The sequence below is a fragment of the Arachis stenosperma genome, chromosome 9 (genome assembly GCF_014773155.1).
Source record: "Arachis stenosperma cultivar V10309 chromosome 9, arast.V10309.gnm1.PFL2, whole genome shotgun sequence".
Classification (NCBI taxonomy): Eukaryota; Viridiplantae; Streptophyta; class Magnoliopsida; order Fabales; family Fabaceae; genus Arachis; species Arachis stenosperma.
The window spans coordinates 83,103,917-83,129,902 of record NC_080385.1 but is presented as its reverse complement, the minus strand read 5'-3'; the positions used below and the strand labels follow the sequence as shown (position 1 = coordinate 83,129,902).

Sequence of the window (25,986 nt, the reverse complement as noted above, 5' to 3'; positions counted from 1 at the left end):
AGTCACCATCCAGGAGGAAGGAGTCCCTGATTTTACGCTCCAACCATTCCAGGCACACCACCCAGCAGTAGCTGTAGATTTTTAAATAAAGTCTTCACTACTCAACTTGATGCCCAAATTTCATGGCTTACCTGCTCAAGAGCCTATCAAGCATCTTAGAGATTTCCAGACCGCTTGCTCTACTGTTAAGCATGATGGCACTGATATTAAAAGCCTCCCCGTTTTCTCTGGAGAGAAAGACAAGAGAGTGGTACTACACTCAACCCAGAGAAACTGTTTCCAACTGGGATACACTTAGGAGAGAATTTCTGGACAAATTCTTTCCAGCTGAAGTCGCTGATAAGCTAAGGAAGGACATGTCTATGATCGTTCAGGATGAATTTGAAACCCTCTATGAATACTTGGAACGCTTCAATACACTTCGAGATGCATATTCCCATCATATGATTGACAAGATAGTTTTGCTCGGTTACTTTACACAGGGTCTGAGATCTCAAGATAGGACCACACTAGAAGGTGCTTGCAATGGTTCTATGAAAAAGTACAATACTACGGACGAAGCATGGCAATTGATCAAAGACTTAGCTGACTCTACTAGGAATCATAGGCAGAGACAAAGTTGGTCAAGAGCTATTACGGGGATATCCACTAATACAGAGACTATTGCTATAGCCCAGAATCTATGTGAAATGACTAACTTGCTGAAGCAGATGCAACTGAATCAACAACAACCTCAGCAAGTTCAGCCTTCTCCACTACAGCACGGCCAGCAGTTAGTTCCACAAAGAGTGTGTGGTATCTGTGCATATTACAGTCACTATACCGATGAGTGTTCACAGCTCCAACCAGAAGACAATACTGTAGCAGCCACTCACAATTTTCATGACCGCCCCAATCAAGGGTACAATCAAGGTGGCAACTATAACCAAGGATGGCAGGATAACTCTAACCAAGGCTGGAGAGACAATTCTAACCTGGGTTGGAGGGACAATTCTAACAGAGGAGGCAGAGATAACATTGGAAATCAAATGTTGAATAACAATAACAATTTCAGGCAGCAGAATCATACTCAGTCCTACAGAGCACCTCATTTGAGACAACCTCAAGCATCTTAGCAGACCTCTCAGATCACTTACCCCTCTTCATCTCCTAATGATGAATTACTACAAGCTATTGATCGAAGGCAACAGGCCATGGAAAACAACCTTACTTCTACTCTGAATGGTTTGAATTCTACTTTGCAAGCCCTTTTCTCATAGATTGGATCAATGAACAACTCCAACAACCAATCCTCAAGCTCTGGTGGACTCCCCTCTCAACCATTACCCAACCCAAAGGGTGGTATCAATGCCATTACCCTAAGGTCTGGAACCACACTACAGGAGAGAAATCAGGAGGAGCCAAGCTCACCAGAACACGCCTCAGCTGAAGAGGTAGTAGAATTAGAAGATGTTGAAGAGGAAGAGGACATACAGGACATAGCGGAGAAAGAAGAAGCTCAACCACAGGAGGAAGCACCAAAAGGCGCAGACACTGCAGAAAACACCACTCCCATTCCATTTCCACAACTTGCAAGGAAGCCCAGGAAGCAGTTGGAACCTGACCCCAAAATGGTAGAAATCTTCAAAAAGGTTGAGGTAACTGTTCCCCTTTTTGATGTCATTCAACAGGTACCTAAATATGCAAAGTTTCTAAAAGATTTGTGCATACATAAAGACAAAATTAATGAATTAGAAACTATTCCTTTAGGAAGTTCTATATCTGCTTTAATGGGAAATTTACCTAAAAAATATAGTGATCCAGGTCCTTGTATAGTTAGTTGTACTATTGGTGGTGTAGTAATTTATGATTGCATGTGTGATTTAGGAGCATGTGTTAGTATAATGCCCTTATCTGTATATGATGTTTTAAGGCTCCCTCCCTTAAAAATTGGCAGCTCGTTTTGTTTGGCAGATAAAAGCATTATTACAGTAGCTGGAGTTGCTGAAGATGTTTTGGTGAACATTAAAGGGCTCACATTTCCCATTGATTTCTATATCTTGGAGATGCCCAATAATGACTCAGATAAGCCATCGTCAATCCTACTTGGCAGACCACTCCTGAAGACATCAAGATTCAAATTAGATGCTTTTTCAGGAACATATTCTTTTGAAATAGATGGCCGAATAGTAATCTTCAATTTGAATGGAGTCACAGACAACCCTCCAGAAGATCATTCTATCTTTCAGTGTAATATCATAGATGAAACTATAACTGAAATTCACCAGGAAGAGCTGGAAGAAAAGTACACAGAACAAAGTCCAAGTGTGGGGACTCTATTACCTGACAATAAGGATACTTCGGCATTTTCACAAACTCCAGGCAATCCAGAGCCTGCCCATGACCAGAAGATAGAGTTGAAACCTCTCCCTCCACATCTCAACTACGCTTATCTTGAAGATGGGCAGAAGTTTCCAGTTATCATTGCACAGGACCTCACTCCTGAACAGGAAGAGCAGTTACTTAATGTGCTGAGGAAGCACAAGAAAGCAATTGGATGGAGTTTGGCAGACATAGTAGGCATCAACCCTCAAGTATGTGAGCACAGAATATTCTTAGAGGAAGGAGCAAGACCTGTCCACCAACCCCAAAGAAGACTGAATCCACTATTTTGGAAGTTGTCAAAAAAGAAGTAACCAGACTATTGGAAGCAGGTATCATCTATCCCATTTCAGACAGTGAATGGGTTAGCCCAGTACAAGTGGTGCCCAAGAAGTCTGGAGTCACTACAGTGAAGAATGAGTATGGAGAGCTCATAGCAACCAGAGTACAGAACGCTTGGAGAGTCTGCATTGATTACAGGCGTCTCAACCAAGCTACTCGCAAGGATCACTACCCACTCCCATTCATTGATCAAATGCTGGATCGCCTGTCAGGTAAATCACATTACTACTTTCTAGATGGTTACACAGGTTATTTCCAGATTCATATAGCTCCTGAGGATCAGGAAAAGACTACGTTTACATGTCCTTTTGGGACTTATGCTTACAAGAGAATGCCCTTTGGTTTGTGCAATGCACCAGCTACTTTCCAGAGGTGCATGATGAGTCTTTTCTCTGATCTTATTGAGGACTGTATGGAGGTTTTTATGGATGATTTTAGCGTTTATGGTGATTCTTTTAGCCTTTGCTTAGATGGATTATCTAGAGTATTGGATAGATGTGTCAATACAAACCTTGTATTAAATTTTGAAAAATGTCATTTTATGGTTAAACAAGGGATTGTACTAGGACATGTTGTATCTAATACTGGTATTTCTGTAGACCCAGCAAAGGTGAATGTTATTTTTAGTTTACCTTACCCCTCCTCTGTGAGGAAAGTCCGTTCGTTCCTTGGCCATGCAGGTTTTTCCAGGAGATTTATTAAGGACTTCAGTAAGGTAGCACTTCCCTTATCCAGATTACTGTAGAAGGATATTGAGTTCGAGTTCAGTAAGGATTGTAAGCAAGCGTTTGATAAGCTGAAGACCAACCTGACTCAAGCTCCAATTGTGAGAGGACCAGACTGGAGCCATCCGTTTGAAATCATGTGCAATGCTTCCAACCATGCAGTAGAAGCAGCGTTGGCTTAGCGTGAAGGTAAGGATCCTTTTGTTATTGCTTATGCGTCTAAGACTTTAGACGCTGCCCAGTCCAATTATACTACTACTGAGAAAGAGCTTCTTGCTATTGTTTTTGCTCTGGATAAATTCTGAGCTTATTTACTTGGTACTAGAGTAGTAGTGTATTCGGACCATGCAGCTTTAAAGTATTTATTAGCTAAAAAGGAGTCCAAACCAAGGCGCATACGTTGGATACTGCTATTACAAGAATTTAATTTAGAAATAAAGGATAGGAGTGGTAACCAGAATCTAGTGGCAGACCACTTGAGTCGCCTTGAGCATATTAAGGATGATTCTACTTCTATAGATGATAATTTCCCATTAGATAACCTGTAAGCAGTATCTGAAGTAGCCCCTTGGTACGCACCTGTAGCTAATTATCTAGTTAGCCGCACATTTCCTCCACACTTTTCTAAGCATCAAAGGGAGAAGCTGAAAAACGAGTCTAAATATTATATATGGGATGACCCATATTTGTGGAGATGTGGCGCTGATCAGGTAATTAGACGTTGTGTGCCTCAATCAGAATTCCAGTCCATTTTAAAGGCCTGTCACTCGTCTGAGAGTGGAGGACATTTTGGCCCTCAAAGAACAGCTAGAAAGATCTTAGACTGTGGATTCTGGTGGCCTACTCTTTTTAGAGACGCTGCTGAATTTTGTAAATCTTGTCTTCCATGCCAAAAGTTTGGTAATATATCCAGGAGGGATGAGATGCCTCAACAAATTATGCTTTTCTGTGAAATTTTTTATGTTTGGGGCATTGACTTCATGGGTCCGTTCCCAAATTCTAATGGTCATTTATAAATATTGCTAGCTGTGGATTACGTTTCCAAATGGGTGGAAGCAATTCCTACCCGTACTGATGATGCTAACACTGTTGTTTCCTTTGTGAGAAACCATATTATTTTCCGCTTTGGATCACCACGAGCAATCGTGAGCGATCAAGGCACCCATTTTTGTAACAGGAGACTAACAGGATTGATGAAGAAGCATGGGATAATTCATAAGGTTACAACAGCATACCACCCTCAAACCAATGGGCAAGCCGAGGTGTCAAACAGAGAGATAAAGCGTATCTTGCAGAAGATAGTCAAACCTCATAGAAAAGACTGGAGCACCAGGCTACATGATGCACTATGGGCATACAGGACAGCATATAAAACACCCATTGGGATGAGTCATTTCCACTTAGTTTACGGAAAAGCTTGTCATCTTCCAGTTGAAGTAGAGCACAAAGCCTTTTGGGCAGTCAAGGAATGCAACATGGAAAATGAGCAAGCTGGAGCAGAAAGGAAGCTGCAACTGCAAGAACTGGAGAGCCTTCGCCTAGAAGCTTATGAGAATTCAAGAATATACAAGGAGAAGATGAAGGCTGTACATGATCAACACATCAAGAGAAAAGAGTTCCAACCTGGGGATTTAGTCCTCCTTTACAAATCTCGACTGAGGCTCATGCTAGGCAAGTTGAGATCAAGATGGGAAGGTCCATACAGAGTAGAGAAGGCCGAACCATACGGAGTTTATCACCTCAACCACCCTTCAAGCTCTGAACTTATCAAAGTTAATGGACAACATCTGAAGCTGTACCATGGCGAAAAGATACAGAAAAATAAGGAACTTGAGATCTTCCTCTTGGAAGACCCCCACATGCCAGAAGATTGAGCTAGTGGAGCGTCCAACTTACGGACGTTAAAGCAAAGTGCTAGGTGGGAGACAACCCACCATGGTATGATCGTTCTTTTCTTCCTATCTTTAGTTTTTCCTAGTCAATAACTCTTCTCTTTATCAGTACCTTCATGCATCTGCATTCGCACATTTTTATAAAAAAAAGGGCCCGCACGACGCGACTGCATCCGTGACGCGTCCGCATCGCAAGGAGAAGTGAGAAAATAAAAAAACGAACAAAGACTTTTGCTGGAGCATGGCTGGAGGCGTGCCAATGGCACAAATTTTCCGACGCGGCCGCGTCGTTGACGCGTCCGCGTCACATGGGATTCCTGGCCTCCCACGCTACCGCGTGCCCCACGCGGCCGTGTGTCTTGATTTCCGACGTCAAAAGGGGTGCACAATGAAATATTGTGCGAGAGTGATGCTGGATTGGTGCGGGACGCACCATCCCTACCACGCGACCGCGTCGCTGACGCGTCTGCGTCATCCCTTCTGAATTAAAAATTCAAAGATCAATGCACATATAATAAAATTGATACATGAGTATGGAATGTAAAAGGGAATTCTGGGTAGCTAGGTATGAATTCTAAAGTTATATAAAATATATAGGTTAGGTTAAAGCTGGGTTAATTAAAGATTCTATTTATAAGCTCACTTAACCATATATATATATCCCTATCCCTACCTTGGCCCCATTACAACCTTAAAAAGAGCTCATGATGTTTGCATTGGCATATTAACTGTTGTTGATTGATTAGGAGAAAAACAAAAGTTAGAGAGCATGATTAGAGAAGGATAGAGTGATTACCCAATACACTGTAGAGATTAGAGCATACATACATCATCAGTAAGGGTTCTATGCTTGAATTTTCATGTTCTCCGCTTTCATGAGCTATCTTCTTGCACTTTTATCTGTCTTGCTGTATAATGATAGAAATAGTGGAATTTGATTTGTAATTGTTTTGAAGAGCTTATTTACTTTTGATCAAGTGGGCAAGAATCATATAGTTGCATTCATATATATATATGTTGCATTGCATTGCATGAGTTTCTACATGTTCATACTTATTTATCTTATCTCCTTCAATTAAGCATGAGGACATGCTAATGTTTAAGTGTGGGGAGGTTGATAAACCACTATTTTATGGTATATATTATGTTTAATTATGTGGTTTTATCATGATCCTTACCCACTTATTCATTAATTTAGCATGCAATTATATTTCCTTCCTGAAATTATTACATGGTTGAAAACTGCTTCCTAGAGACTTTTTAATTATGCATTTTAGTTCTCCTTTATCCCATTCGATGCCGTGATCTGTGTGTTAAGTGTTTCAGGCTTTATAGGGCATGGATGAGTTGGAGATTAGGAAGGAAGCTAGCAAAAATGGAAGGAACACAAGAAATTGAGGAGGTAATCAGCGAGAAGTGACGCGACCGCATGGCTCACGCGTTCGCGCGAAAGAGGAAAAATCGCAGTGACGCGGAGGCGTGGACGACGCGAACACGTGGTATGGAAAAACGCGAACGACGCGTCCGCATGGACGACGCGATCGCGTGACGTGCGCGATCTGCAAAATCTGCAGATTCCGCTGGGGGCGATTTTGGGCCCTATTTTGACCCAGTTCTCGGCCCATAACAACAGACTAGAGCCAGAGAACATGCAGAAACCAAAGACAACATTCATTCTACACAGTTTTTAGTTTTAGATCTAGTTTTTACTCCTCCTCTAGGTTTTTCTCTCTGCACATTGATAATCTTAGGATTTTATTTTTCTCTCACTTTTTGCATTGGGATACTGAGAAGAGTTATTACCTCATCAAGACTTCGTCATTCTAGTTCGTTTTCTTTACTTGGCTTTACTCTTCCATGTCCTTTGCTTTGTTAATTTTACCATTGGAATATTATTAGGATTTACCTAATACAAGGATTACTTTTATTTTTATTTGATTATTTTGATTTTTATTTACAATGTCTTTCTTTAATTCCTTTTCATATGTCATGAATTTTACATTCACAATGAGCGAGTAGTTCCCTAACTTGATGGGAAGTTGATTGAAAGGAACCAATTGAGTTGGAAGACTTGAAAGAAAAATTATAATTGGGTTATTGTTGGCTTGCCCTCTAGTCACTAACACCAATCCCTTTTAATTAAGTGGATTGCAACTTGTGAATGGGCATAGCATCCCAACTTGTTTATCTTTCCCTTACCTAGTAAGAGATAACTAAATGGGATAACCTTCAATTATCAATTAATCTAGAGAGTAATCCAACAATAGCGGAACTTCCAACTAATCAACTCCCAATCAAGGCTTTTATTTATATTGTTCAAATTCTCCAATTTTATTTCCTGTTTACTCAACTCAAACCTTTTTGAAAACATCTGATTAATAAAATAGCACACTTTTCTGCAACTCGTTGGGAGACGACCTGGGATTCATACTCCCAGTATTTTAAAATTTAAATTTATGTGACACCTTTCTAAATTAATAAGTGGATTTCTGGTGAGTTAAGAACTATACTTGCAACGTACACATTTTAATAATTTTTAATTCACCAATTTCCGCACCATCAACGAGCGATCACGAGGAGGAGGCACCTACCCAGGCTGAGCAGGGAGGTACCGGGCACACTGTACCACATCATGAGGAGCACCACCAGCTACAGACCGCAGATCCGGAGGTTCCTCTATGGACAGAACCCCTGATTCGGCAGACCACTCCTCCGATCTTCACAGCGACTGCAGACCCTCAACCTTCCATCGAGACCCCAGCAGCCCATCCTTCCGGAGATGGCATTTCGTCACACCCTGCTTGACTGAGCATCAAGGATGATGCTATTATTTAAGTGTGGGGAGGTTGCCATCTCTGGCATCTATTTATTTTGGTGAACTACTAAAAACTCTCTTCTTATTTTGTCTATTTTCTGTATTTTTGCACATTTTTCTCTTTTTGCTTTTTTATTGTACTTTTTGCATTATGCACTTTGAGCTATATGTATACATCTTGGATATTTTAGCTTGATTTGCACCTTAGTTTACTAGTTATTTATTAAGTGGATTAATTAGTATAGTTTACCCCCTTTTTAGCATATGATAGTTTAGCTTAGATTGAAAACAAAAACGAAGTAAACTAAAAACTTTAACAGAATAAAAACAACCCATACCTTGTATATATAGCATTACATGTTAGTTAGTTAACAACATTTCATCAAGGAGAAACACTAAAACTTTAAAGCCACCTTAAGATTTACATTGAGAATAATGGGAACTCTTAGTTTTTACTTGCTTGACATATATAACTGATATATGATTTTTGAGTTAGAGAACACACAGCCTGTGAGTTTTGAGCTTAATTGCATGGTTACATTTAAACCATAATATTTTATTCCTGTGTGTTCCGCCCTTCTTTTTATTCTGATGTTCTTTACTTTGCTTTAATCTATATGTCCAATATAGAATATAGATACATACTAAGATAGGATTGAAGCCATGTTTGAATTTTTAACTCACTTATCCCAAATAAGCCTACCTTTTATGCCATCCTTGTTAGCCCCCCTTGAGCCTTTTAATCCATTTCTTCTTTATAACCACGTTACTAGCCTTAAGCAGAAAAACAAAATAAAAATCCCAAGTTGAATCCTTGGTTAGCTTAAGATAGATATTGTGTAAAATTTAAGTGTGGAGAATTTTATGAGAACATGGGATGATAGAAAAGTAGGAAACTAAATTAAACAAGTCATGTAAAAATTTGGGAAGCATGCTCATGTGAAATCAGAATAATTAAATTACCATGTGCATTAAATAAAAAAAAATATTTATTAGGTAATTAAATAAGGGGATACAAAAAAAATATATTACCCCAAATGCAAAATAAAAAAAATGCACATGGGACAAAATCCAAAAATAAAGTTTGATACATGAGCATGCAATACAAAAGTGGAAAAAATTTGGGTAGCTAGGTAAAGTATTTTAAATTGTATAAAGTATGTATGTGTTAGGTGAGATCTCAGGCTAATCAAGGATTCACTTATCAGCTTACTTTGCCTTATAGATACACCCTTACCTCTACCTTGGCCCCATTACAACCTTAAGAAAAAAGACCTCATGATCTTTGTATGTCTGTATTCTATAATTATTGATTGGTTAGATGAAGAACAAAGTTATAGAAAACAAGGATAAAAAGAAGAATAGAGTGATTAACCCAATAAACATTGAGTGACTAGAGAATAAACACAAAATCCAGTGAGGGTTCAATAGCTCATCACCATATATCTATACCTCTATTGTTAATTGTCTTGCAAGTTCAAAAAACATTTTATTTCCCCATCTCAATTGTAAAAGTGCTTTAATATTATCTAAGGTTGGCTATGCGTATATGATTCCTTGAGAATGTGAATTAATTTAACTACATGTAAAACTTTATATATAGGTGAATAATAACTAGATTTGCATGACTCATTTAGGTAGTTGCATCTAGGATAGATTGCATTGCATGAGATTCCACCATTTTACCTTATTCTTTCCCTTGGATTTAGCATGAGGACATGCTATTGTTTAAGTGTGGGGAGGTTGATAAACCCATATTTTATGATATATATTGTGCTTAAATTGAATGATTTATTTAACCCTTCACCTACTTATTCATATAAATTGCATGGTTTTACTTTTCCTTCCCTATTATATGATATATGTGAATTACATGTTTCCTATGCTTTAAAAATAATTATTTTAATTATCCTTTATTACCATTCGATGCTGTAATTTGTGTGTTGAGTAGTTGCAGAACTTCTAGGGCAGGAATGACTTAAAGGATGGAAAGGAAACATACAAAAATGGAAGGAAAGCACAAATTAGATTTTGGAGAAACTGGCAGTGACGCGTCCGCATGGACGACGCGAACGCGAGGTTCGCGCAAAAGAGACTCGACGCAAGCGCATGGATGAGGCAAACGCGTGACCTGCAAAACACAACTGATGCGGACGCATGACTGACGCAGCCGCGTGGAAAAGCAGAACTCCAGATGGCGCGACCCCGTGACGTGCGCGATCTACAGAATTTGCAGAAATCGTCCTCAGCGATTTCTGGGCCCTTTTTGGCCCAGATCCAAACCCAGAGAATACAGATTGAAGGATTATAAATGGAGGAATCCACCCATTCAGAAAGCATAGAGAGAATACACACACACTTTCACTTAACGTTGACACCACTAACGTCCTGAGCCAAAGTCCCTGCCTACTTCACCTTTTCTCTCTGCAAGCAAAGCTAAGCCCAATGAAGAGGATAACTGCTTCAAACTCAAGATCCAGAGGCCCATACCCAAGACTTGAAGAGCCAACTAGAAGATCAGAATAGTAGTATATATAGGAGTAGCTTTGAATTAGATGGGGGTTGGGAAACTTTAGGAGCCTTGGGCATAGAACTACTCTCTGTATTTTACTTTCTCTGCAACTTCTAGTTTTACTTTCATGATGTATTCTCCATCTTTGTTTTCATTTTCCAGAGCTATGAACAACTAAACCCATTTCATTGGGTTAGGGAGCTCTGCTGCAATTTGATGGATCAATATTAGTTTTCATTCTTCTTCTTCTATCTTTTCTCTTGATTTTACTAGAAAGCTTTCAATCTTCATCCAATTGGGTAGTTATCTTGGAAAAGAAACTATTCATATTTGGATCTCTTCGGAACCTTGGAAGAGGAATGAAGAGATCATGCTAGAAATGCTTTCTCATGCTGGACCAAATTGGGTTTGGATGGATATGTGACTATAATCCTACCAATACTTGATTTGGGAATGCATGTGGTATAATCAGTGACCATACTTCATCTCTTCTCATGAGCAATTGACCAAGGAATTGGCTATTGATCAAGATCTGAGAGATTGGATTACCAAGGAATTGGAATTCGATCATTTAAGATTGCCAAGGAGATCAATGAATGCATTGATTGAGGAAGAGATGAAAATGAATTTGATCCGGAGAATGCAACATCTCCTAAGCCCAATGAACTCCCCATTTCTGATCTTGCCCATTCTCTTTACTTTCTGCCATTTACTTTTATGAGCATTTCCCCCATTCCCATTTAAGATTCTGCAATTTACTTTCTTCCATTTACATTCAGCTCTTTATTTCCAACATTTATTTTTTCTGCTATTTAATTTTCCGCAATTTAATGTTCTGCAAATCTCAAATCAAATTCTGGTTCGCTCAACTAGAACATTCCTCTAATTAAAGTTGCTTGATCAATCAATCTCTGTGGGATTCGACCTCACTCTATAGTGAGTTTTTACTTGACGACAATTCGGTACACTTGCCGAAGGAAATTTGTTACGAGACGAATTTTCCGTGCATCAAGTTTATGGCGCCGTTGCCGGAGGTTGATTTTGTATCAACAATGATTAAGTTGGAGGATAACTAGATTGAGCATTTTTCATTTTGCTGATTTAAATTTCTTTTTGAGCAATTTACTTTCAGTTTCAGTTGTTTTTCTTCCCATCCCTTTAACCCTTTTATTCCAGTTGTTTACAATTTTTTTTACTCACCCACTAACTGTTTGATATATTGCATCACTCACACTAACAGCATTTTTTTTAACAAGAATAGTTTCTGCATATATTTCCTTGCTTGTGCCGTGTTGATTGTATGACAGGAAGAAGAAGTGGGGTTTCAACTTCCTTTGATTCTGAACCTGAAAGGACCTTCCTTAGATTAAGGAGGGAAGCAAGAGGAAAAAGAGTAGTAGGTGCTAAAGAAGAGGAAGAGTACTTTGAACCCAACATGGAAGAGAATTTGGAGAACAATCATGAAGAAGAAGCTCATAATCATGCCAGAGAAGGCCATGCAAACCGGGCTGGGCATGAAAGGAGGGTCTTAGGATCCTATATCAATCCTAATCCAGGAAACTGTGGAAGCAGCATTTAGAAGCCCACCATACATGCCAACAATTTTGAGCTAAAACCTCAGCTCATCACCCTTGTGCAGAATAATTGTTCATTTGGAGGAGGTGTTCAAGAAGATCCTAATCAACACTTGACCACCTTCTTGAGGATTTGTGACACAGTGAAGTCTAATGGAGTCCACCCGGATGTCTATAGGCCACTCTTGTTCCCTTTTTTACTCAGGGACAAGGCATCCAAATGGCTTGAATCCTTCCCAAAGGAAAGCTTAACTAATTGGGAAGAAGTGATGAATAAGTTTTTAGCAAGATTTTATCCTCCTCAAAGGATCAATAGGCTAAGAACTGAGGTGCAGACTTTTAGACAACAAGATGGTGAGACACTTTATGAAGCATGGGAGAGATTCAAAGACTTGACAAGGAGATGACCACCAGAGATGTTTAATGAGTGGGTTCAACTTCACATCTTCTATGAAGGTCTTTTCTATGAGTCAAAGAAGGCTGTAGATCATTCATCAGGAGGTTCTTTAAACAAGAAGAAAATCATTGAAGAAGCCATAGATGTCATTGAAATAGTTGCTGAGAATGACTACTTCTATGCCTCTAAAAAAAGTAACACTAGAGGAGTAATGGAGCTGAACCACATGGATGCACTATTAGCCCAAAACAAGATGATCACCAAGCAGCTAGCAGATCTTACCAAGAAGGTGGAAGAGAACCAGGTTGCAGTAGCCATCACCTCATCACCAACTCAATAAGGAGTAAACATAAGAGAAGAAGGTGACTGGGAGCAAGCAAACTATGTGGGAAACTCACCTAGACAAGTCCATGATCCATACTCCAAAACTTACAACTCTGGATGGAGAAATCACCCCAACTTTGGATGGGGAAATCAACAATATCAAAGCCAAGATCAAAGACGTCCAAATCCCAGCAACATAGCTCACCAACATGCCACACCTAGACCATATCAACACTAACATAACAACCCATCTCAATACCTATACAAAAGCCAACCTAACCATTCTCATCCCTCCAATCTCAACTCACCATCACCTTCTGATGACAGACTCTTAAGGATTGAGAACTTACTTGAAGGTATATGCAAAGAGATTCAAGACAACAAGGTGTTCAAGGAGGAAGTGCGAGCCAACTTTAAGAACCAGGGAGACACCATCAAGAGGTTGGAATCTCAAGTAGGTTATCTCTCTGAGCACATTCCCAAACCTACAGATGGATTCCCAAGTGATACAGAGAAAAATTTGAGAGGAGAAATAAAGAAAGTAAGATGGGAAGATTGCAAGATGGTCACTATAAGTGGTCAGGAGACCAAGGACGAGCCAACCAAGCTGTCAAAACAACCTGAAGATACCTCAGCAGAGAAGCAGGAAAAAGATCACCAAGAACCCAAAATCTCACAACAGGAGTTGCTGAGACTCTATGCACCCTTCCCTTAATTACTCAATGGTGCTGTGGAGAAGAGAATATACTCAAGGTTTCTTGATTTGTTTGCATCCCTCCATGTAAACATACCATTCATCAAGACCCTCCAACAAATGCCGGCATACATCAAGTATATGAAGGAGCTGCTTCCCAGGAAAAGCTCATTCAAAGGAGGCCAAACTATAGTGATGAATAAGGAGTGCAGTGCTCTCATTCAACCAGAGTTGCCTACAAAAAGAAAGGACCCAGGGGGTTTCTACATTCCCTGTGCCATAGGAGAAACCATGTTTGATAAAAGACTCTGCGATTTGGGAGCAAGCATCAACTTAATGCCCTTATCGCTTATGAAGAGGCTGCAGATCAACGAGATAATGCCCACAGATGTAGTCATCAGGCTGGCTGACAAAACTCAAAAACAAGCAATAAGAGTGGTGGAAAACGTGTTGGTAAAGGTTGGGAAATACTTCCTCCCAACAAACTTTGTCATATTGGACATGGAAGAGAGTCACACTCACCCAATCATATTGGGAAGACCATTCTTAGCTACAGCCAGAGCACTCATAAATGTGGAGCGAGGGGAGCTAATTCTGAGGATCCATGATGAACAGCTTACCTTCAATGTTTTCAAACACTTACAAGAAACAGATCAAGAGAACTATGAACCAAGAAAAGATTAATGTGAGATACTAAAGGAAGAAACAAGCACTGAAGCACAACCAGCACATATGGGAATCCATTTGATTGAGGAACAAGGCAAACAGCAATTGCCACAGCTCAAAGAAAATCAGGAGGACCCTAAACCACCAGAATCATATGAGACCAGTAACCACATGTCCTTAGAGGAGGATGTCACAAAGAGTAAGACAACATCACAAGGAACAAAGAAAAAGGTACCAAGGAGGTGGAGGAACAGGAAGATCCCTACAGAGGACTTCTCCCCAGGGATAAAGTAATCTCAGCTTACTTCCCAGACATCCCCCCTGATCTCCCTACTGTACCATCTCAATTACCTAAAGTCTTCACCATCAACAGAGTTCTCTCCTTGGAACATGTAGAGATCATTGATACAACCAATGGATATAGGTCTACCGCTAAAGGAGAAGACTTGAAGCACTATCAACCTCCCTGATAAAGGAAAAACGTCAAGCTAGTGACGCTAAAAGAGCGCTCTGTTGGGAGGCAACCCAACCTGAGGTAGTTTCGTTTTCATTTTCATTTCAATAAAGATCACAAGTTGTTTCCCCGGTATTGCGATGAGCTAAGTTTGGTGTTCCACACCAAAACAATCCAAGAGTGAAAGTGTAATTCTAAGTTTGGTGTTCCACCAAAGATATTAGTTAGAATCACACTACATCCCCAAAACACATTGCTAGCTCCAACCAATCAGGGGAACCAATTAACTGTAGTTTAGTCTTTAGTTAATAATGGTTTTGTTAACAACATGATATGAGGTTCTCTACATGTATGCAAACTTTTGTACTGGGCAAGGAACTAAGTTTGGTGTTCATACACCAAATTCAGTTCAGAAGTTCACAAGCATACATGCAAGCTAACTATTTTCCAAGTGTTTCGGGAATAAGCAACTTCCAATAACTTTGCAGGAACCTTATGAGGAAATGGTGCACCTTCATCCAAGGAAGTGAAGTAGCAAAGACTATGGATGATGACAAAGAGGAGGGCAACTAGAAACCATCATCCGAAGATTGTATTGTTACTTAATTCCATGTACTGAGAATGTTAAAATTGGAAGTCCAAATGCACCTTTGATTAATAGTTACTCATTAGTTGGAACCTTTTAAATTCTGTTTTTAAGTTTCTCACAGCTTAGGTCTATGTTTGCTAGTCTGAATGTCACTGCATCTTTTCCTTACTTAATTGTATGCTTGTCCTTTTTAATCAAATGAAAAGAGAATGAGTATTTTATAAAGGACCAGAGTGGAGTTCATATTATGGAGTAAGTTCCTAAGTTTGTGGTGTAATCATAAGTTAGCTAAGTTGGTTCACCAACAAGGTGGGAAGACAACTATCTGTCCTGAATCCTATGCTTTGACATGAGACTAACTAAATAACAAGATCCTAATAAGAAAAGGGAAAGAAGAAGGAAAGTGATGAATAAAAGAAAAATAGAAAGAAAAGAGGCTAGGCACCAAGGGGTTGAGTCTTGAGGGATGTGTCTGTGGTGTTCTTGTACTAAGGATCTGCTTGGATTACTAAGCTCTCAGGGGTGCTTTATCACCTGGTAACTTGGGTTAACTAACCCAGGATTATCAGCTGAATGTCCACTATCAAAAGTAATCTTTGTTATAGAACATTTAGTAGCCCAAAGAGGTGCTGGACACCAAGACCTCAAGGAAAGAAAATAAACAAACCATGTGCCTGTGGTGTGTATGTATGGGGGAGAGACTTGAGGAAGTAAGTCCTTAGGGGTGTTTCCACACCTAGCACCTTGAACCAACTGGTTCAGGAGTGTTGGCTGAAAGCTTATTCTAAAGAGTTGCCCCCTTACAGAGCACTTAGCCTAAGAACTCAAATAAGCCCTGAAATGACAACAAAGGGATCAATGAATAAAAGTCTCTTGGGATGCAATCAAGTGAGTATTCTAGGGCATGATAAAGGTCTGAAAGCCAGGGAAGGAATAAACCTAAGTTGCTATGCATGAAACCACCATAAAACCAGGGACATGACTTCCACAAGAATGACTCATTTCTCTTGGCATTCCATTCATCATTCTCTTGTTCCAGTACTTGCTTAGGGACAAGCAAGCTTTAAGTTTGGTGTTGTGATGCCAGGGCATCTTGGCCAGTTACACTGACCTTTTCTTTACTGTTTTTAGGATAGTTTCATGCAGTTTCTTAGAAAATAAGCTAGTTTTGGGTAGATATTCACTTACATCTTGTTTCAAACAAACATTATGCACTTTACATGATTTCATGAAAATTTTGCATGAATTATATGACAAATTGGATGATGCATGTCTCATGACTTAGATTAGAACTTTGATGCACTTTGCTGCTTGATTTCAGGACAAAGGAAGCAAAGAAGAACCACGTTAGCATTCACGTTAGTTGAACTAACGTTACCTCTAACGTGGAATGGGAGCTAGCTTGCAAGGTTAGTGAGAAAGGTAATCGCCAATAACACCCTCGAAGCCATCATAGCCCACGTTAAGAGTCACGTTAACTAAGTTAACGTGAACTCTAACGTGGAAGAAGACAATAAGGCCAACGTTAATGACACTCTCCTTTGTCACTAACGTTGGACCAAGCTCATAATTGGCCACGTTAGTTGCCACGTTAACTTAGTTAACGTGGACTCTAACGTTAAAGGAGCAAAAGAAAAGCCAACATTAGTGACATTCACCTTTGTCACTAACGTTGGCCAAGCCTCCATGAGCCACGTTAACTCCCACGTTAACTTAGTTAACGTGGAAGCTAACGTGGAGAGAGCAATTGATCGCCAACGTTAGTGACACTTACCTTTGTCACTAACGTTGGGGTGAACCACCAAGAGCCACCATGAGCAACGTTAACTCCCACGTTAACTTTGTTATCGTGGAAGCTAATGTGGATAAAGAGATGATGAGCCAACCTTAGTGACACTCACCTTTGTCACTAACATTGGAGATGGCCAGCATGACTACGTTAGAAGCCACGTTAACTTAGTTAACGTGGACTCTAACGTGGGAAGTAGGGGCACATTGGAACGTTAGTGACAAAGGTAAGTGTCACTAACGTTCTCGAAGAATTGGCATTGCTACGTTAGAAGCCACGTTAACCTAGTTAACGTGGACTCTAACGTAAGGAGAAGGGGTGACTCACCACGTTATTGGGAAAGGTAAGTCCCAATAACGTATGCGAAGGACCAAGAGGCAACGTTAGTGGTCACGTTAGTGCCACTAACATTGAAGTCAACGTGATCATATTTGGGTTAGGAACGTTAGTGAAAAAGGTGATTGTCACTAACGTTCTCGAACCCACACTTTCACTTAACGTTGACACCACTAACGTCCTGAGCCAAAGTCTCTGCCTACTTCACCTTTTCTCTCTGCAAGCAAAGCTAAGCCCAATGAAGAGGATAACTGCTTCAAAATCAAGATCCAGAGGCCCATACCCAAGACTTGAAGAGCCAACTAGAAGATCAGAAGAGTAGTATATATAGGAGTAGCTTTGAATTAGATTGGGGTTGGGAAACTTTAGGAGCCTTGGGCATAGAACTACTCTTTGTATTTTACTTTCTCTGCAACTTCTAGTTTTACTTTCATTATGTATTCTCCATCTTTGTTTTCATTTTCCAAAGCTATGAAAAACTAAACCCATTTTATTGGGTTGGGGAGCTCTGCTGCAATTTGATGGATCAATATTAGTTTTCATTCTTCTTCTTCTATCTTTTCTCTTGATTTTACTAGAAAGCTTTCAATCTTCATCCAATTGGGTAGTTATCTTGGAAAAGAAACTATTCATATTTGGATCTCTTCGGAACCTTGGAAGAGGAATGAAGAAATCATGCTAGAAATGCTTTCTCATGCTGGACCAAATTGGGTTTGGATGGATATGTGACTATAATCCTACCAATACTTGATTTGGGAATGCATGTGGTATAATCAGTGACCATACTTCATCTCTTCTCATGAGCAATTGACCAAGGAATTGGCTATTGATCAAGATCTGAGAGATTGGATTACCAAGGAATTGGAATTCGATCATTTAAGATTGCCAAGGAGATCAATGAATGCATTGATTGAGGAAGAGATGAAAATGAATTTGATCCGGAGAATGCAACATCTCCTAAGACCAATGAACTCCCCATTTCTGATCTTGCCCATTCTCTTTACTTTCTGCCATTTACTTTTATGAGCATTTCCCCCATTCCCATTTAAGATTCTGCAATTTACTTTCTGCCATTTACATTCAACTCTTTATTTCCAGCATTTATTTTTTCTGCTATTTAATTTTCCGTAATTTAATGTTCTGCAAATCTCAAATCAAATTCTGGTTCGCTCAACTAGAACATTCCTCTAATTAAAGTTTCTTGATCAATCAATCTCTGTGGGATTCGACCTCACTCTATAGTGAGTTTTTACTTGACGAAAATTCGGTACACTTGCCGAAGGAAATTTGTTACGAGACGAATTTTCCATGCATCAAAAACACGTTACAACTTGGCGTTTAACCCCAAGAGAAGCCTATGCACGTGTAAAGCTCAAGCTCAGCCCAAGCACACACCAAAGTGGGCCCTGGAAGTAGATTTCTGCATCATTTACTTATCTCTGTAAACCTAGTAACTAGTTTAGTATAAGTAGAACTTTTTATTATTGTATTAGACATCTTGGTCATCCTAGTTCCCTCTCTGGGGCCGGAACCAATGAACACCTTTATCACTTATGTATTTTCAACGGTAGAGTTTTTACACACCATAGATTAAGGTGTGGAGCTCTGCTGTACCTCGAGTATTAATGCAAAGTACTATTATTTTTCTATTCAATTCACGCTTATTCTTATTCTAAGATATCCATTCGCACCCAAAAACCTAATGAATGTGATGATTATATGACGCTCATCACCATTCTCACTTATGAACGCGTTCCTGACAACCACTTTTGTTCTACATGCAAATAAGCTTGAACAAATATCTCTTGGATTCCTTGATCAGAATCTTCGTGGTATAAGCTAGAATCCATTGGCAGCATTCTTGAGAATCCAGAAAGTCTAAACCTTGTCTGTGGTATTCCAAGTAGGATTCAGGGATCGAATGACTGTGACGAGCTTCAAACTCACGACTGTAGGGCATGGTGACAGATGCAAAAGGATAGTAAATCCTAGTCCTACATGATCGAGAACCGACAGATGATTAGCCGTGTGGTGACAGCGCACCTGGACCATTTTCACTGAGAGGACGGACGGTAGCCATTGACAACGGTGATCCCCCAACATACAGCTTGCCATGGAAAGGAGTAAGAATGATTGGATGAAAGCAGTAGGAAAGCAGAGATTCAAAAGGAACACAGTATCTTCATGCGCTTATCTGAAATTCCCACCAATGAATTACATAAGTATCTCTATCTTTATTTTATGCTTTATTTATCTCTATATTCGAAAACCATTATAACCATTAGAATCCGCCTGACTGAGATTTACAAGATGACCATAGCTTGCTTCATACCAACAATCTCCGTGGGATCGACCCTTACTTACGTAAGGTTTATTACTTGGACGACCCAGTGTACTTGCGGGTTAGTTGTGCGAAGTTGTGAAGAATGTGTGTGAACCATGGTATTGTGCACCAAGTTTTTGGAGCCGTTGCCAGGAATTGTTCGAGTTGTGAAAAGTATGAATCACAATTTTGCCTATCACCTCTCGCAAGATTAACTATTTATCTTTAACCAATACATCAAATATTTGATCCAATTTCAAAATATCAAAACTATACTTTTTTCCACTCTTATGTTTCGAATCACTAGATTTATCAACATTCGAGATTTTCTTAAGTAAAGAACAAACATAAGGTGGCCCTTTCTTTAATTCAGCCAAATCGACTTCTATTTCAAAATCAGATTCCTCACTCGAGGACCCCATTGCAACATATCGCACTATCTCCTTTTGAGAAAATGATTTACTTTTCAAATTTCTCTCAATTTTATACTTCTTTTTTTCTTTCAGAGAATTTCTACCTGGCGCACCCTTTCAGCCAAATGGGCCAAATCAGGTATATGAACGTTAAGCAATTTTCGACGCATATAAAACCCTAACCCCATAGTTGCGATCTTTACTACTTCACTCTCTGGAAGAGATATATAACATCGACTCTAAGCATTTTTTAAACGAATCATATAATCATCAATTATTTCTCCATTATCACATTTCAAAGCCACCAGGTCAGTAATTGTTATGTTCAATTCTCCTCAATAAAATTGAGAGTGGAAAGCACTCTCCAACTGTGTCCAAGTCACCATCGAATTGGGCCTGAGATTTGAAAACCAAGTAAATGCATTCTTCGTTAGCGAAGAAGGAAAGAACTTCATTTTCATATTCTCATCATTGGCTAAATTGCCTATCTCGACCAAATATCGAGCAATATGCTCAATAGTCGATTCACCAACTTCTCCAGCAAATTTTGTAATTATTTTAGGATTTTTTATCCCTCAAGGCACTTCTGCCATTTTAACAACTGCAGAAAAAGCATAAACAAAATAGGGTTGATTCATAAAACTCACATTAAATCCGACCCTATTAAGCACATCCTTCACAATTCTCATCATTTGATAATGTTCACCATCTTGATTGGCTCGCAATCAAGCTAACACATCATCAGCATTTTGGCCACGAAAAACTATTCAAGGATTTTCCCTGTCCAAAAGTTCATCATCATTTTCATTTTTAAGCAAGTTTTCAAAACCCTCATAGTTTTCTTCCATATTTTACCTACCACCCTTATCATAATCGACAACTTGAGCAATTCGCTCTACTTGCCTAGCGAGATGTTCAAATATCGTCTCATGATCCGCCATTATAGGATTTAAAATCGTAGTCATATGTTGAGTTAATAAATTAACTAAATCATGATGACTTTCATCAACATGTTGTCAAAAAGCCGCTATCGAATTAGAAGCATTCAATGTAGAACCCATCTGATAATCTCGTGAGAACTCAGAATACACTGGAGGCCCTGGGTTAACACCAAAATTTGATGAATTTCTAAATCTTGGGAGAACATAACCAGTTGCGGTGTAACCTAGAGGAAGACCATGTGGAGGCCAACCAACAGTTACTAACAGTTGCATTACAACAATTCGTGGACGTTGATTTTGTCCACTATTCTCCCTTAGAGGATTAGTAACCGTTATATTCTCCTCCACTGTACCACTTTTGGCACGTGTGACTACCTCCACCAGTGCTTGAACGCTTACAACAACATTGTTAGTTGCAAATGATTCAACATTAGCATTAGAGACTTCCTCTACCAATTTGTTTTATCGATTTTTAGCAAATAGAAAGTGGTTTGATATCTAATGGTCCAGGAGCACAACCTACTCCTCTGTGAGTACCATTTTTCTAAAGTGCATCAAAGGATCTTTCGAAAGATAAACAAAGTAATTCGAAAATAAATTGACTGAAATTGAAATAAATTGCATTGAATTTAAATGAAACAGTAAAATGCTTTTGATTAGATCAAAGGACTTTTGAAGTTGAAAGTAAAGTACTAAAACGTAGAATCAAACAAAAAAGATAAATGTTGCCTGAAAGATAAACTTGCAAGGAAAATAAAAATTACAAAAAATGTAATGGAAATTAAAAATGTGGAAGGAACCCTACAGAAAAATAACTCGAACACAAACTTAGAAAGTCGTTGGGATATGAGTGTATTTGAGTGTTTTTCTGAAGTAAAGTTCCAACCATTTCTTCATCGATCTTTCATCTTTTTATTGAAGTCCTTGACCAATCAAATTCAAGAATAACTTTCGTACGTGCTAACTTTCAAGCAACCGTTCCCGTTCTTTTTGTACAACATAGGTAACCGCCAAAAATTAACTTCAAATAACCTTTATTCTTCGACTAAGTACATCGAGTAGCTTCTGTTTTTCAATTTCTGAAAAACAGTTCTCGATGCAAATTCCATCTCTCGAGATAAAAATTTCTCGTATTTTGACTATGGTATTTTTCGAAATCAAATATTTCGATCAACAGTAAAATTTTCACTACAGAAATTAGATCTATCCATCCTTAGTTCAATTTTGCCAATATAATTTACAAGCACAAATATATCAAAATCGCGATTTATTATGGAACGGAACCAAGATTTGATTTGTAATTCTAGTTGGAATAAATCGTGTATAAGATCTTTTGTTCATTGGCACTTAAATTGTGGAACAAAACCACAATTTGCTATTTGCTTGGTTCACTATAGTAATAAATCGTTTTTCATAAGCACATATACTGCTCATTCACTTTTGTAGTTCTAAATCACGATTTATACAACTATACAGACGCAAATATAACTAAAACCGGTTTTGGAAAAATCATGTAGTTTTATTGTTTTAGGAATTTATTGAGGAAAAAGTTAAGATGAAATTGAAGGGTGTACTATATGTATATGATATGACTATATGAGTGAGGAGCGTGTGTCCTCATATCACTCTGTCTCTCTGTAGCATGTGAAGATTCCCATCCTTAAATTAATTGGTCCCATGGCTCTGCATGTTTTCACGTGTCCTGCCATTCGGATGCTGTTAATTGCACCATCATTACCATCATCTACTGCATAGGATTCGAATGCCCCACTCACAACCCTAAATTATTTTCTTTCTTTTTCCTTTTTTTTATTTCGCAATTTTTTATTTTAATATTTTGTTTTTCTAGTATCATTTCCTACCACACAGTACTGTTCCCTAACACACTCCGCACACGCGCTTTTTCTTCAACTTCCCCCGGATCAATCACATACCATATGATGATAATATATAAACAAGAAAAATTAATTAATTAATTAATTAATTAATTAATATCAGAATTGTATGTTTTCGATTGTTAGTTGCTACGTACTTTTTGTGATTTTTTGTTGTTATTATGAATTAGAATTACTAACGCAACTCTTTCTGAGTGGAGCGTGGTACTTACCAGTTAGATATCAATTTTTGCTTGAAGTGACAAATTCAATTGACACTTAATTTGATGAGAAATGATTTGCCACATTATTATTTTCTAACCAGCCCTTACTAGAATCGAGTAGATATGGTTAGAGAATAATTAGAATTTATTTAGATGATTAGTATTATTTTTATTTATATAAAATATTTATATATTAATTATATTTTTATTATTTTATTTTTTTAACACTTTATATATATATATATATATATATATATATATATATATATATATATTGTATTTTTGGAAACACACTAAATAATATAATATTTTGTTTTTAATTTAATCTGTTATTTTTAATATGGTATCAAAAGTATAGGTTCATTTTTGTTTCATGAAAATTAATTCATAGTTCCTTTATATTTTTTTTTTCGGAAGTGCTCTTTACCCTTATTTTTTGACTTTTTTTCGACACTTTGGTTTGTCACCGCTACCTCCAACATATTCGTCTCATCATTAAGTTTTCAATGCCTCCAGACTCGTCGCCTGCCGCCGCCGGACGCACCCTCACGCGTCGCCAGAAGACCGGTGTCCATTTCAGATTCTCCTCTCTCCAGACGCCATCCAACATCGATGAATCCACGCCTAGAATCAACACCTGGGAACCCGCTCTAGCCCGAATCAGACCCGACCCGGCCCGCTCTTAGACCCGCATGTCACCTCCCTATCTGTGTCAATGCTGACGTGTCTCCCTTCTCCTATCATGAGTTGCCACATGTCACCCTTACTTGCTGACGGGGCGGACAGTAGGACCCTCCCTAAAGTTTTTTAGTGAGCTCTTTTTTATTCTGCCACTGTTTACTCGTTTTCGGCCTCGAATTTGCAGTTTTATCTCTTCTCTTTAATATTTGTCTCTACTATTATGGAAAAATCAGATGTTTTTGCAGTCACGGACATAAAGGATGAATTATGTCGAAATTGTAACCGTTCTAGGCACCTCTTCTCAGACTGTCCTTCTGTTGAATGTCGCAAATGCCAACAGAAAGATCACATTGGCTACAATTATCCACAATTGTTCTGTCATTACTGCAAACTCTCGGGACATTTTATTACTGGCTGTCCTACTCACCCACCACATCTTGATCACCTCAAGTATCATTCTCATCTCAACTTCTCTCAAAATGTGTCTGCTTCTACTGTTGCTGCTACTATTGAATCTACCACCTCTGCTCCTCTTAACCCGTCTTCTGTCTCTCTATCTGATATTTCATCTCTTCTTAAGCATCTTCTCTCCCTTTCTGGTAATACACCTGCTGCTTTTTTGACTCCTTCAGGTAATTCTAAATGATATTTTGACTCCGGTTGCTTTAATCACATCTCTCTTTTACATCATCTTTTCTCGTCTTTGTATACCGCTACAAATGCACCTTCTATCAATACTACTAATGGTTCATTCTTGCACATGACACACAAGGATTCTATCTCCCAGTCAACTCTTAATCTCCTTGATACTTATTATATTCCAAAATTGAACTTCAATCTCATTTCTGTTGGTCAACTTGTTGATCTTAGTTTTGATGTGAATTTTTTCATTGCTGATTGTCGTGTACAGGATCGTCATACGGGACAAATCATCGGAACCGCACGTAAGGTCAGAAGGTTATTTAAACTCGAGAATTTTCATATTCTTCCTGTGCCAAATCTCTGTGCTGCTTGTTCTCTATCTACCTTCACTTATGGCATCTCTGTCTTACCCACAACTGCTTAGAAAAATTACGCCCTCTTGTGTCTCAAGGTGTTTTGGGCAGGTTAAAAATGAGTCTTTTGATTGTATTTCTTTTCATACTGCCAAACAATCTGCTTTATCTTTTCATAATAATTCATCTCTTACTTACTTTGATCTTATCCACTTTGATGTTTAGAGCTCTGCTCCCACCGCTTCTATGGGAGGAGCTAAATACTTTGTTGTTTTCATTGATGATTATTCATGCTTTACTTGGGTTTATTTGATGACTAATCGCCATGAACTACCTCAGATTTATATTAACTTTGCCACTATGATTAAAACTCAGTTTTCCAAGGTCATTAAGGTTTTTCAACATGATAATGCTATGAAATACTGTGATTCCAAACTTTTAACCTTTCTTGTAGAACAGGGTACTTTGTCTGAGTTTTCATGCCCTAGTACGTCTCAACAAAATGGACGAGCTGAACGCAAACACCATCATATTCTTGACTCTATTCGTGCAATGCTTCTTTTTTCTTCGTGTACTGAGCGTACTTGGGATGAAGCTATCCTTACTGCTGTTCATATTATCAATAGATTTTCTTCTTCTATCCTTGGTAATATTACTCCCTTTGAGCGTCTTTATCATACCTCTCCAGATTACAGTTCTCTTCGAGTTTTTGGTTGTGTCTGTTTTGTCTCTCTTCAACTTCATGAACATAGTAAACTTGAACCTCGGGCTCGCACGTGTTGTTTCGTTAGTTATGGCACTGAACACAAGGATTATCGTTGTTGGGATCTCTCTCTAAATGTATTTGTATATCTTGTCACATATTTGTTCGGTTCTCCTCCTTTGTGTCTATTCCTCCTACTCAGTCTCCCTTTTTTACTAACCCCAATGTTGATCTTTTTCCTAGTGATGATTCTATAGGTTCTATCTCGAGTCAACCTTTACAGCCACCTACTCTTTTGCCTTTTCCATTTTTTGATGATTCCAAACCGGACAATGATCCTGCTCTTGTCTCCTGCTTCCACT

At 38.7% G+C, this 25,986-nt stretch overlaps 1 protein-coding gene and 1 non-coding gene across 2 annotated transcripts; one reads left to right on the top strand and one right to left on the bottom strand.

The window, feature by feature from the left end:
* Positions 1–12,535: 12,535 nt before the first annotated feature.
* LOC130952759 (small nucleolar RNA R71) lies at positions 12,536–12,643 on the bottom strand. The gene has a single exon (XR_009074936.1). It is a non-coding gene; the product is annotated as a small nucleolar RNA R71 (small nucleolar RNA).
* Positions 12,644–13,756: 1,113 nt separating this feature from the next.
* Positions 13,757–14,320, top strand: LOC130949656 (uncharacterized). The gene has a single exon (XM_057878315.1). It carries the CDS (start codon positions 13,757–13,759, stop codon positions 14,318–14,320), a length of 564 nt encoding a protein of 187 aa, XP_057734298.1.
* The last annotated feature ends 11,666 nt before the right edge of the window (positions 14,321–25,986 follow it).